At 53.1% G+C, this 13,246-nt stretch overlaps 1 protein-coding gene across 1 annotated transcript in view; it reads left to right on the forward strand.

The window, feature by feature from the left end:
- Nucleotides 1–13,246, forward strand: part of Muc2 (mucin 2, oligomeric mucus/gel-forming) — a 32,967-nt gene that overhangs the window by 12,431 nt on the left and 7,290 nt on the right. Inside the window, 10 exon segments of the mRNA XM_076913578.1 lie at nucleotides 140–183; nucleotides 630–854; nucleotides 2,215–5,177; nucleotides 5,180–8,352; nucleotides 8,413–9,548; nucleotides 10,106–10,387; nucleotides 10,973–11,226; nucleotides 11,473–11,647; nucleotides 12,119–12,366; nucleotides 12,972–13,155. Coding sequence (XP_076769693.1) covers nucleotides 140–183; nucleotides 630–854; nucleotides 2,215–5,177; nucleotides 5,180–8,352; nucleotides 8,413–9,548; nucleotides 10,106–10,387; nucleotides 10,973–11,226; nucleotides 11,473–11,647; nucleotides 12,119–12,366; nucleotides 12,972–13,155 — 8,684 coding nt within the window.

Below are 13,246 nucleotides of genomic sequence, written 5' to 3' on the forward strand. Positions count from 1 at the left end.
TGGGTGGGTTCCTTTGTAGCTTGTGTTTGGGGCAGTACTCTGGGGCTTTGGGCCATGGCACAGGGTGATGGTCATGTGGTGTCTGTGAGCAGGGAGGGTATGGGCAGGACCTGTAGTAGCATCTATACTTGCTTTACAGTATATGCACCAACACGTCAGAAATCATCTGCAGTCCAGAAGAAGGTAAGCTGCTCTCTGCTGGGATCTTGGACGTAGAGGGTTAGAGGTCCCAACCCAGGAAGCCTGTGGGCTGTGCTGTTCTTGTACCAATGGGACCTGGCCTCAGGTGGGGATTGTTTTCTTCCTGGGCTCTGTGTCTCTGTTGCCCAGGTCCTTTCCAGCTTCAACTTGCTGAGCTATGCAGCAAGCCCAAGGGACTCACACTACACGTTCTTGTTCCCTTTCTCTCTAATGGGAATGGGGCCCTATGGGGAATTTCTAGTGCGTCTCTCATCCAAGTTCTGGGATCATCGACTCTGGGAGCCAAAGAGGCCCCTTCACAGTGATAGGTTCTGGATATGCAGTCCTGCTGGGATGTATCCCCAGTCTTCTCTCACATATGATAAATTGGGGAAGCTTTGAAAGTATGTCTTTCCTGTTGGGTTGATAGCCCTATAACCCCTGTGCAGGGAAGATTTTTAACGAGACCCAGGATGGTATCCTCTGCTACTGGGATATCTGCGGACCCAATGGAACAGTGGAGCAACACTTCAATATTTGTGGCTCTTCCACGCCAATCCCATCCACTGTGACAAGCTTCACCACAATCTCCACCCCCATCTCTACCACCCCCATCTCCACCACCATTACCACCACCACAGCCACTGCCACAACCACGGTCACGACGCCCTTTGGTGAGAGTTTTTTTTGGGGCTTTTGCCTTCTTGTGAATCCAGCATAGAGAGCATCTCTTGGGGCTGGAGCCAGTTCTGTGTATCCAACCTTTGTTTTGCAAATAAATTGCGAATTTAGGTGGTATTGACATTTCTTTGAAGGCAGGGGGCATGTATTCCTCTGGATTTGCTCCAGTACAAACCATATCCGTGATGAGTGAGCAGTCAGGACTATGACAGGAGAGAACACCTGCACAGGTGTTTGAGGACGTGGGCTGGCTTGGTCAGTTGGCAGATCACTTGCTTCACAAGCATGAGGACGTGGGTTTGACCCCCCAGAGCTCATGTAAGATGTCAGGCATGGGGGGCACATTTGCAATCCTACTGTTGGGGACACGGAGACAGCAGGATTTTTGGGGTTCACTGCCAAACCCGTGAACTTAATTGGCAAGTTCTAGGCCAATAGGAGACCTTGTCTGGAAGGACAAGGCACTCTTGAGGATGACACTGGAGATGATTCTCTGGCCTTTGTGCTCACATATAAACACATGCATGCATATTTGCTTGCACACATATACCTGTATGTACAGAAACATGTACACACAGAGATGCACGCACACACACACACAATGTGATATGAGCATGGTGGTGCACACTTACAACCAGCAATTGGGAGGCAGAAGCAGGATGATCGCTGCGGGTTTGAGGTCTATTTAGAGAATTTCAGATTGTAGGGCTGCATAGCAAGGCCATGCAAAAAATATCTTAAATTGTCCAGTAATATCCTCCTGTTTTCCTTGATTGAAGCTCCATCCAGGACTCCTAGCCGGTGACATTGACAATGCTTTCCCATGATAAGTAGGGCCAAGAAGAGAAAATCTTTTGAAATGACCCCTGGGCTTCCTTTGGAAGCAGATGTGAGCACGGGCTGCACTTAGCTGCTTGAGAGTCACAGGTGTATTTACGCACTGTCTGCCAAGTCCGTGGACACCGGCCTGTGTGGATGACCACGGTCTTGCTCAGGAATAGACAAAGCCCTTTCACACTCTTCCTTAGGACGGCTCTCTCGTTAGTCTTTTCTCTACTCACAAACATTCAGCATTGACAAGGAAGGGGTACTGAGTTGAGGCTCTGAGACTAGGGTATGTCCCACCTAGACATAGGCCTAGGTGGCCTCTCCTCTCTGAGCCTCAGTCTTTCAGCTGCAAAAAGGTGGGAATGGATCTATTCTGAACTCTGACTGGATTAATATAACTTAGTCCTTTGGTGGTGATGAGAGGGTGGACCAGTGTGTGTGTGGGACCTGGGAGGTCACTGAGGACTCTGAACCACCCAGCCTCTCTCAAGCACTAATGACCTGTGTGTAATTTTGTTTCTCTAGGACCTTCTTGCTGCTTTTGGTCTGACTGGATCAATGAAAATCATCCTGTAAAAGGCCCAGGTGGTGGTGATCGAGAGACCTTCGATCATGTCTGTCGTGCTCCTGAGAACATTGAGTGCAGGGCGGCCACGGAGCCAAAGCTCAGCTGGGAAGAGCTGGGCCAGAAGGTACAGTGCAACATCTCAGAGGGGCTCATATGCCGCAATGAGGACCAGTATGGAATTGGGGAATTCGAACTTTGTTATGACTACGAGATACGAGTCAACTGTTGCTTTCCAATGGAATATTGTACTCCATCAACCCGCCCACCTACAACTTCCCCACTGACTTCCTCTGCTACTTCAACAACCTCGCCCACCACTTCAACAGTTTCACCAACGACGTCTCCAACAACTTCTCCCACCACCCCATCAACCACCTCACCAACCACCTCCCCAACCACCTCCCCAACCACCTCCCCAACCACCTCCCCAACCACCTCCCCAACCACCTCCCCAACCACCTCCCCAACCACCTCACCAACCACCTCACCAACCACCTCACCAACCACCTCACCAACCACCCCATCTACCACCCCATCAACCACCTCACCAACCACCCCATCTACCACCCCATCAACCACCTCACCAACCACCTCACCAACCACCTCACCAACCACCCCACCAACCACCTCACCAACCACCCCATCTACCACCCCATCAACCACCTCACCAACCACCTCACCAACCACCCCATCTACCACCTCACCAACCACCTCACCAACCACCTCATCAACCACCTCACCAACCACCCCATCAACCACCTCACCAACCACCTCACCAACCACCTCACCAACCACCTCACCAACCACCCCATCTACCACCCCATCAACCACCTCACCAACCACCTCACCAACCACCCCATCAACCACCTCACCAACCACCCCATCAACCACCTCACCAACCACCTCACCAACCACCTCACCAACCACCTCATCAACCACCTCACCAACCACCTCACCAACCACCCCATCAACCACCTCACCAACCACCCCATCTACAACCCCATTAACCACTTCACCAACCACCCCATCAACCACCTCACCAACCACCTCACCAACCACCTCACCAACCACCCCATCTATCACCCCATCAACCACCTCACCAACCACCCCATCAACCACCTCACCAACCACCCCATCAACCACCCCATCAACCACCTCACCAACCACCCCATCTACAACCCCATTAACCACTTCACCAACCACCCCATCAACCACCCCATCAACCACCTCACCAACCACCTCACCAACCACCTCACCAACCACCCCATCTACCACCCCATCAACCACCTCACCAACCACCCCATCAACCACCTCACCAACCACCTCACCAACCACCTCACCAACCACCCCATCAACCACCTCACCAACCACCTCACCAACCACCTCACCAACCACCTCACCAACCACCTCACCAACCACCCCATCAACCACCTCACCAACCACCTCACCAACCACCCCATCAACCACCTCACCAACCACTTCACCAACCACCCCATCAACCACCTCACCAACCACCTCACCAACCACCCCATCAACCACCTCACCAACCACCTCACCAACCACCTCACCAACCACCCCATCAACCACCTCACCAACCACCCCATCAACCACCTCACCAACCACCCCATCAACCACCTCACCAACCACCTCACCAACCACCTCACCAACCACCCCATCAACCACCTCACCAACCACCTCACCAACCACCCCATCAACCACTTCACCAACCACCTCACCAACCACCCCATCAACCACCTCACCAACCACCCCATCAACCACCTCACCAACCACCCCATTAACCACCTCACCAACCACCCCATCTATCACCCCATCAACCACCTCACCAACCACCCCATCAACCACCTCACCAACCACCCCATCTATCACCCCATCAACCACCTCACCAACCACCCCATCTATCACCCCATCAACCACCTCACCAACCACCCCATCAACCACCCCATCAACCACCTCACCAACCACCTCACCAACCACCCCATCAACCACCTCACCAACTACCCCATCAACCACCTCACCAACCACCCCATCAACCACCTCACCAACCACCCCATCAACCACCTCACCAACCACCCCATCAACCACCTCACCAACCACCCCATCAACCACCTCACCAACCACCCCATCAACCACCTCACCAACTACCCCATCAACCACCTCACCAACCACCCCATCTATCACCCCATCAACCACCTCACCAACCACCCCATCTACCACCCCATCAACAACCTCACCAACCACCCCATCAACCACCTCACCAACCACCCCATCAACCACCTCACCAACCACCCCATCAATCACCCCATCAACCACCTCACCAACCACCTCACCAACCACCCCATCTACCACCCCATCAACCACCTCACCAACCACCCCATCAACCACCTCACCAACCACTCCATCAACCACTTCACCAACCACCCCATCAACCACCTCACCAACCACCCCATCAACCACCCCATCAACCACCTCACCAACCACCTCACCAACCACCCCATCAACCACCTCACCAACCACCTCATCTACCACCCCATCAACAACCTCACCAACCACCCCATCAACCACCTCACCAACCACCCCATCAACAACCTCACCAACCACCCCATCAACCACTTCACCAACCACCCCATCAACCACCCCATCAACCACCTCACCAACCACCTCACCAACCACCCCATCAACCACCTCACCAACCACCCCATCAACCACCTCACCAACCACCTCATCTACCACCCCATCAACAACCTCACCAACCACCCCATCAACCACCTCACCAACCACCCCATCAACCACCTCACCAACCACCCCATCAACCACTTCACCAACCACCCCATCAACCACCCCATCAACCACCTCACCAACCACCCCACCCAACCACCCATCAACCACCTCACCAACCACCCCCATACCACCCCATCAACCAACCTCCCCAACACCCCATCAACCACCTCACCAACCACCCCATCAACCACCTCACCAACCACCCCATCAACCACCTCACCAACCACCCCATCAACCACCCTCAACCAACCACCCCATCAACCCACATCACCAACCACCTCACAACCACCCATCACCACCTCATCCAACCACCTCACCAACCACCCCATCAACCACCTCACAACCACCCCATCAACCACCTCACCAACCACCCCCTCAACCACCTCACCAACCACCCCATCAACCACTTCACCAACCACCCCATCAACCACCTCACCAACCACCTCACCAACCACCTCACCAACCACCCCATCAACCACTCACCAACCACCCATAACCACCTCACCAACCACCCTCTACAACCACCCATCAACCACCTCACCAACCACCTCACCAACCACCTCACCAACCACCCCATCAACCACCTCACCAACCACCCCATCAACCACCTCACCAACCACCCCATCAACCACCCCATCAACCACCTCACCAACCACCTCACCAACCACCCCATCAACCACCTCACCAACCACCCCATCAACCACCTCACCAACCACCCCATCAACCACCCCATCAACCACTTCACCAACCACCCCATCAACCACCTCACCAACCACCTCACCAACCACCTCACCAACCACCCCATCAACCACCTCACCAACCACCCCATCAACCACCTCACCAACCACCTCACCAACCACCCCATCTACCACCCCATCAACCACCTCACCAACCACCCCATCAACCACCTCACCAACCACCCCATCAACCACCTCACCAACCACCCCATCAACCACCTCACCAACCACCCCATCTATCACCCCATCAACCACCTCATCAACCACCTCACCAACCACCCCATCTACCACCCCATCAACCACCTCACCAACCACCCCATCAACCACCTCACCAACCACCCCATCAACCACTTCACCAACCACCCCATCAACCACCTCACCAACCACCCCATCAACCACCCCATCAACCACCTCACCAACCACCCCATCTACCACCCCATCAACCACCTCACCAACCACCTCATCAACCACCTCACCAACCACCCCATCAACCACCTCACCAACCACCTCACCAACCACCTCACCAACCACCCCATCAACCACCTCACCAACCACCTCACCAACCACCCCATCTACCACCCCATCAACCACCTCACCAACCACCCCATCAACCACCTCACCAACCACCCCATCAACCACCTCACCAACCACCCCATCAACCACCCCATCAACCACCTCACCAACCACCTCACCAACCACCTCACCAACCACCTCACCAACCACCCCATCAACCACCTCACCAACCACCCCATCAACCACCTCACCAACCACCCCATCTACCACCCCATCAACCACTTCACCAACCACCCCATCAACCACCTCACCAACCACCTCACCAACCACCTCACCAACCACCCCATCAACCACCTCACCAACCACCTCACCAACCACCTCACCAACCACCCCATCAACCACCTCACCAACCACCTCACCAACCACCCCATCTACCACCCCATCAACCACCTCACCAACCACCCCATCAACCACCTCACCAACTACCCCATCAACCACCTCACCAACCACCCCATCAACCACCTCACCAACTACCCCATCAACCACATCACCAACCACCTCGCCAACCACCCCATCAACCTCCTCAGCTACAACTTCAACTATTTCATCAGGAACCTCAACTGCCACTTCACCAAGTACATCACCTACCACGTCATCAACCTTCACTACCCCATCCCCCACTCCATGCATTGAGGACTGCGAGTGGACAGGCTGGCTGGATTCTGGAAAACCCACCTATGATATAAAAAGTGGAGATTTTGAACCGATTGAAGAAGCCTGTGGATCAGGGTGGAGAGCAGACAACATCTCCTGCAGAGCTGTGATGTATTCCAACGTCCCACTTGATCAGCTTGGACAGAAAGTGGTTTGTAACACCAAAGATGGGCTAGTGTGCAAAAATGCAGATCAGGAAATAGGGATCGTCCCCATGCGCATGTGTCTCAACTATGAGATCAATGTTTACTGTTGTCATCCAAATCCAATATGTACTTCAACCCCGCCATCTACTACCACGAAGACACCAAGCCCATCTCCCACAACTACAGTGACTCCAACTCCAACGGCAACCACGACACAGACCACAACCTCAACATCTACAGTAACAGGGACATCTACTCCTAGTTCCACTACTACGCAGATGCCAAGCCCATTTTCTACAACTACAGTGACTCCAACTCCAGCACCGACTACTACAGAGACCTCAACATCTACTACCACACAGACCACAACCCCAACACCCACTGTAGAGACCTCCACCCCCACATCTACCACTACCCAGACACCAAGTCCAACACCTACAACAACGACTCCACCCTCAACACCCACTGTAGAGACCTCCACTCCTGTATCTACCACTACCCAGACGCCAAGTCCAACACCTACAACAACGACTCCACCCTCAACACCCACTGTAGAGACCTCCACTCCCACATCTACCACTACCCAGACACCAAGTCCAACACCTACCACAACGACTCCACCTTCAACACCCACCACTACAGGGCCCTCAAGCCCAACATCTACTACCACACAGACCACAACCCCAACACCCACTGTAGAGACCTCCACTCCTGTATCTACCACTACCCAGACACCAAGTCCAACACCTACCACAACGACTCCACCCTCAACACCCACTGTAGAGACCTCCACTCCCACATCTACCACTACCCAGACGCCAAGTCCAACACCTACCACAACGACTCCACCCTCAACACCCACTGTAGAGACCTCCACTCCCACATCTACCACTACCCAGACGCCAAGTCCAACACCTACCACAACGACTCCACCCTCAACACCCACTGTAGAGACCTCCACTACCACATCTACCACTACCCAGACGCCAAGTCCAACACCTACCACAACGACTCCACCCTCAACACCCACTGTAGAGACCTCCACTCCCACATCTACCACTACCCAGACACCAAGTCCAACACCTACAACAACGACTCCACCCTCAACACCCACTGTAGAGACCTCCACTCCCACATCTACCACTACCCAGACACCAAGTCCAACACCTACCACAACGACTCCACCCTCAACACCCACCACTACAGGGCCCTCAAGCCCAACATCTACTACCACACAGACCACAACCCCAACACCCACTGTAGAGACCTCCACTCCCACATCTACCACTACCCAGACACCAAGTCCAACACCTACAACAACGACTCCACCCTCAACACCCACTGTAGAGACCTCCACTCCCACATCTACCACTACCCAGACACCAAGTCCAACACCTACCACAACGACTCCACCCTCAACACCCACTGTAGAGACCTCCACTACCACATCTACCACTACCCAGACGCCAAGTCCAACACCTACAACAACGACTCCACCCTCAACACCCACTGTAGAGACCTCCACTCCCACATCTACCACTACCCAGACGCCAAGTCCAACACCTACCACAACGACTCCACCCTCAACACCCACTGTAGAGACCTCCACTACCACATCTACCACTACCCAGACACCAAGTCCAACACCTACCACAACGACTCCACCCTCAACACCCACCACTACAGGGCCCTCAAGCCCAACATCTACTACCACACAGACCACAACCCCAACACCTACAGGAACAGAGAGTTTCACCCCCAGATCTACTACTACCCAAACACCAAGTTCATCTCCCACCACTTCAGGGACCTCAACCCCAACACCTATCACCACACAGACCTCAACTTTAACGTCTACAACAGAGGCCACAACCCCAACACCCACCATAGAGACCTCTACTCCTAAATCTACCACTACCCAGACACCAAGCCCTTCCCCCACCACCACAGTGACTCCAACTACAACACCTACCACCACAGTGAGTATGACTTCCACATCTACTATTTCAGAGACACCGACCCCAACCTCTACTACCACGGAGACCTCTACCCTAACCTCTCCTGTTACTACTACCACCATCATAAGTTACCCAACCTCAACACCCACCACCACAATCAAAGAGACTACCACTACAAAAACAGTACCTACTACAGGATCAACCTCTTCCAAACCCCCAACTGAATCCTCACCACCCGTGACTTCTCAGTCTACTCCTTCCCCACCCACGGAGACCACCACCCTTCCAAGCACCCCTGTAACCACCACAGCAACATCTACCACAGCATCATCCCCTGGAACAACATCACCATTCATCACTTCATCAGTGGGCAGCACTACCCCTTCACCTCCAGGTTCATCATCAGGACCTACCACATCTCCAGGTAAGTAGACTGTGAAGCCACCCCTATTCCTCCACTCTTTGGAGAGCTTCTCTTTGCAAGGGAAGCTTTGTGGTCTCAAGACTTAAGCTTGGGGTGAGCACTTTGTGCTTCACGACCCTGTTCTTGCTCAGTAAGGCCAGTCCCCTGGGAGGTTTGAGGCAGCCTAAGTGGGCCTTCTCTGCCTACAGGGTCAGATCCCTGGGATTGATGAATTGTAGATAGTATAGATTTTGCAGCCCAACACTGACGGGTAAAGCTCTCCCAGGGAAGTTCTGGGCTATATTGGGTCGGGGCTGGTGTAAGACACTCTTGTCTGGGCATGGCACAAGAGGTCTTGGAGGATAGCTAGTCTGGCACTGGCAGATGTCCAGTATCCAGTGTGACAGTCACACAGTGTGCATGGTGATATCAAATCCTCGTGAGTGGACATAAAGCTTTGACACCTCGCCATGGCTTCTTGACCCAGTTGTTATCTTACAGTGGTGGGACCTACAGGTACTGTTCTGTAGCACCTGAGATGATCAGTGCCATCAGCCTACATAGAACTCTTCTTACAGGCACGCCCACCCCCTCAAAGACCACAACAGGGCCAACTTCACCTACCACGAGACCACCCTCCACATCCACCCCTACATCCCCCACTGTGCCAACATCCACTACAGAAACCATCACCCAGACAAGACTCTCGCCAACCACACCAACGACTTTGAAGACCACCAGGACCTCATCTTGGGGGACGACCTCTTCAGCCTCTCCAATCACTTCTCCCAGCACTGTCTGGACCGCCACTGCAACCATAACTACCTGCTGTGTTGTGAATGAGACGTTCTATGACCCAGGTATTCATGGTGTTCATGTCTAATGTTCACAAAGCTCAGGCTTGTCTCTGCTCTTACCAATGGGTAGAACCAGGGTCAGACCCCAACTTGAAGCTTGGTCAGGAGGGTGAAGGCTGGAGGCTGGTCATGGGTGGATGTTTTGTGGCTAGCCTCACCTTACTGGGAACATAAACCAGAAGTCAGGGCTCTTCCAAGGCTTGGAGAACAAGTAGAGGTGGGGCTTAGTTCATTTTCTGTTGTAACAAAACACTTGAGGCCAGATGATTTATAAGCAATAGGGGGTTGTTTAGCTGGCAGTTCTGGAGGCTAGGAAGTGCAGGAACATGGCACTGGCATCTGATGAGTTCCTCATCTGCATCAAAACAGGTACCAGGAGGTGAAATGGCACAAATGTGCTGGTTCTGGGTCTCTTTTCTTCGAATGCCACTAATGCTATGCTAGGGGGTCACTGTCACACCTCCCCTAAGGTCCCTCCCCCAATACACCGAGTCCCTCCCCATGACCTCCATGGAAGTCTATCAGTGTGTTCTAGTGGCCAGCTCTGCCTCTGGATAGTGTAAAGACTGTTCTTCTCTTCCCTTGTAGGTGACATGATCTACAACAATACCCGTGGGGACACCTGTTACTTTGTAAACTGCTCTGTGGACTGCCGACTCCAGGTCTTCAATTGGCCCTGTCCATCTACTCCCTCAACTCCTACACCCTCAACACCAACAACACCAACATCTTCCAAGACGACCACACCCTCCACACCATCTACCACATCATCCAAGTCAACACTCAGCACCCCAACCAAAACCACCACCTATGGGTGCCTCGATTTTGATCCTCCCAGACAGGTCAGTGGGCAGTATGTGGCTTTGTTACCCTGGCACTGAACAGTGGGGTTCATGTTTCCCAGGACATCATGGACACAGGGTCTGCTGTCCTCTCTTTTTACCATATCGTGCCTTTCTATGTCCTAACTCTAGCTGCCCTCAGCTCCAGCCCTGAGAGAGACCTAGGAGTAGACTGTGTCTTCCTGTGTAGACTGGGAAAGCTAAGCTAAGCTGTATGTTGATTGTCCCACACTGTCTCTCCGGCAGGTGAATGAGACCTGGTGGCTGTGTAACTGTACCATGGCTATTTGCAAGCATGACAACGTAGTGGAGATTGTGGAGCTGGAGTGCAACCCCCCACCTATGCCCACCTGTTCCAATGGCCTCAAACCCGTGCGGGTCCCTGACCCCGATGGCTGCTGCTGGCACTGGGAATGTGACTGTAAGACCTTTAGCTATCTGGGGATGCACCTGTCAGAGTCCTTTCTTTTTTGGTATTGGTGGCTGCAGGGGCAGCCTCCTGGGACCAGCCCTTAATTGCTAAGTACCTGCTGAAGGCTAGGCACACGGTCTTTGGTACTTCCCAATACCCTTTATGTTTCTGAGTAGGAGCCTTGTCTGGTGGAGCAAGGCATGTTTCAGAGCAAGGATGCTCCTGAGGATGGGATTGACCTGGCTCTAAAGCAAGGACTCACCCTGAAGAAGGAGGGCTCTGGACCGATCGAGAAGATGCTTTTGGAAGATCTGCTCCAACTTGAATGTCACTAGTGGCTCAGTCTAGGGACTGGGTTTTTTTTTTTTTTTTTAAGACTCCTTTAGTTATTGATAGTTTTTCTATCCCTTGAATACTGACAATGACTTGATTCCAGGGGTTCTGGCTCAGTGACATCAATTTATGAAACTTTTTCCACAGGCTACTGCACTGGCTGGGGGGACCCACACTTTGTCACCTTCGACGGGCTCTACTACAGTTACCAGGGTAACTGTACCTATGTGCTGGTGGAGGAAATTACCCCCACAGTGGACAACTTTGGGGTCTACATTGACAACTACCACTGTGTTGCCAATGACGCGGTATCCTGCCCCCGCACGCTTATTGTGCACCATGAGACCCAGGAAGTGAAGGTCATGACCCTGAACATAATGCCCATTGAGGTGCAGGTAAGTGGCTGAGACTGGCTTGGTATCCACAGTTTGTCATAGCCTTAGACTGTGGGCCACGGGCAACAGAGGACTAGGCTGCATATCTATTGGACAAGACTGGAGTCATGGCATGTTTCTGGGGCTCCTTAGGGTCCTGTCAGCTCTTCTCATGGGCTCTCTAAGTGAGCACAAAAACTCCCTCCCCGAAGATGGGTGAACAGGAGGTGACTGTGTCTGGCTGTGTCTTCTCTATCCACTGGGGTCACTGGGGATGTTTATGGACACAGCTAAGAAGCTCTGACCCTTTCATGGAATCTCAGAGTCTCTGGAAGAGCCTTCTTGGGCTCTCTTGGGATGAGTTGGGACAAAGGTCAGTATGGTTGAAGGAGGCAAGAAGGGAAGAGAAAGATGGAGGGACAGGAAAATCTCCCCTTTTCAGATAAGAGTGGAGATATCACCTGTGCTATCCCAAGGTGCAACAACAAGACAGCAGTCTTGTTCAGCTCTATGGCTTCCACAGAGGTCCTTGGAGGGACCGGACAGAGCATGACAATACTCTTAACAGGTGGCAGGCTCTATCTCCTGTCTCAGAGTCTTCCCTGACTCAGATATGTTGACTACAGGTACAGGTGAACAAGCAGTTAGTGGCTCTGCCCTACAAGAAGTATGGGCTGGAGGTATACCAATCTGGCATCAACTTTGTGGTAGACATCCCCAGGCTGGGTGCCCAGGTCTCCTACAATGGCATGTCTTTCTCCATCCGGCTGCCCTACCGCCTGTTTGGCAACAACACAAAGGGCCAGTGTGGTGAGTCCCCCCACCCCCGGTTCCTTCCTTGAGGGCAAGACTGGGTGTGAGCCCCTGTCTCCCAGCTGTGGGTTTTCTTCCTCTGTGGACA

This window comes from Arvicanthis niloticus, chromosome 1, assembly GCF_011762505.2.
Source record: "Arvicanthis niloticus isolate mArvNil1 chromosome 1, mArvNil1.pat.X, whole genome shotgun sequence".
Lineage (NCBI taxonomy): Eukaryota > Metazoa > Chordata > Mammalia > Rodentia > Muridae > Arvicanthis > Arvicanthis niloticus.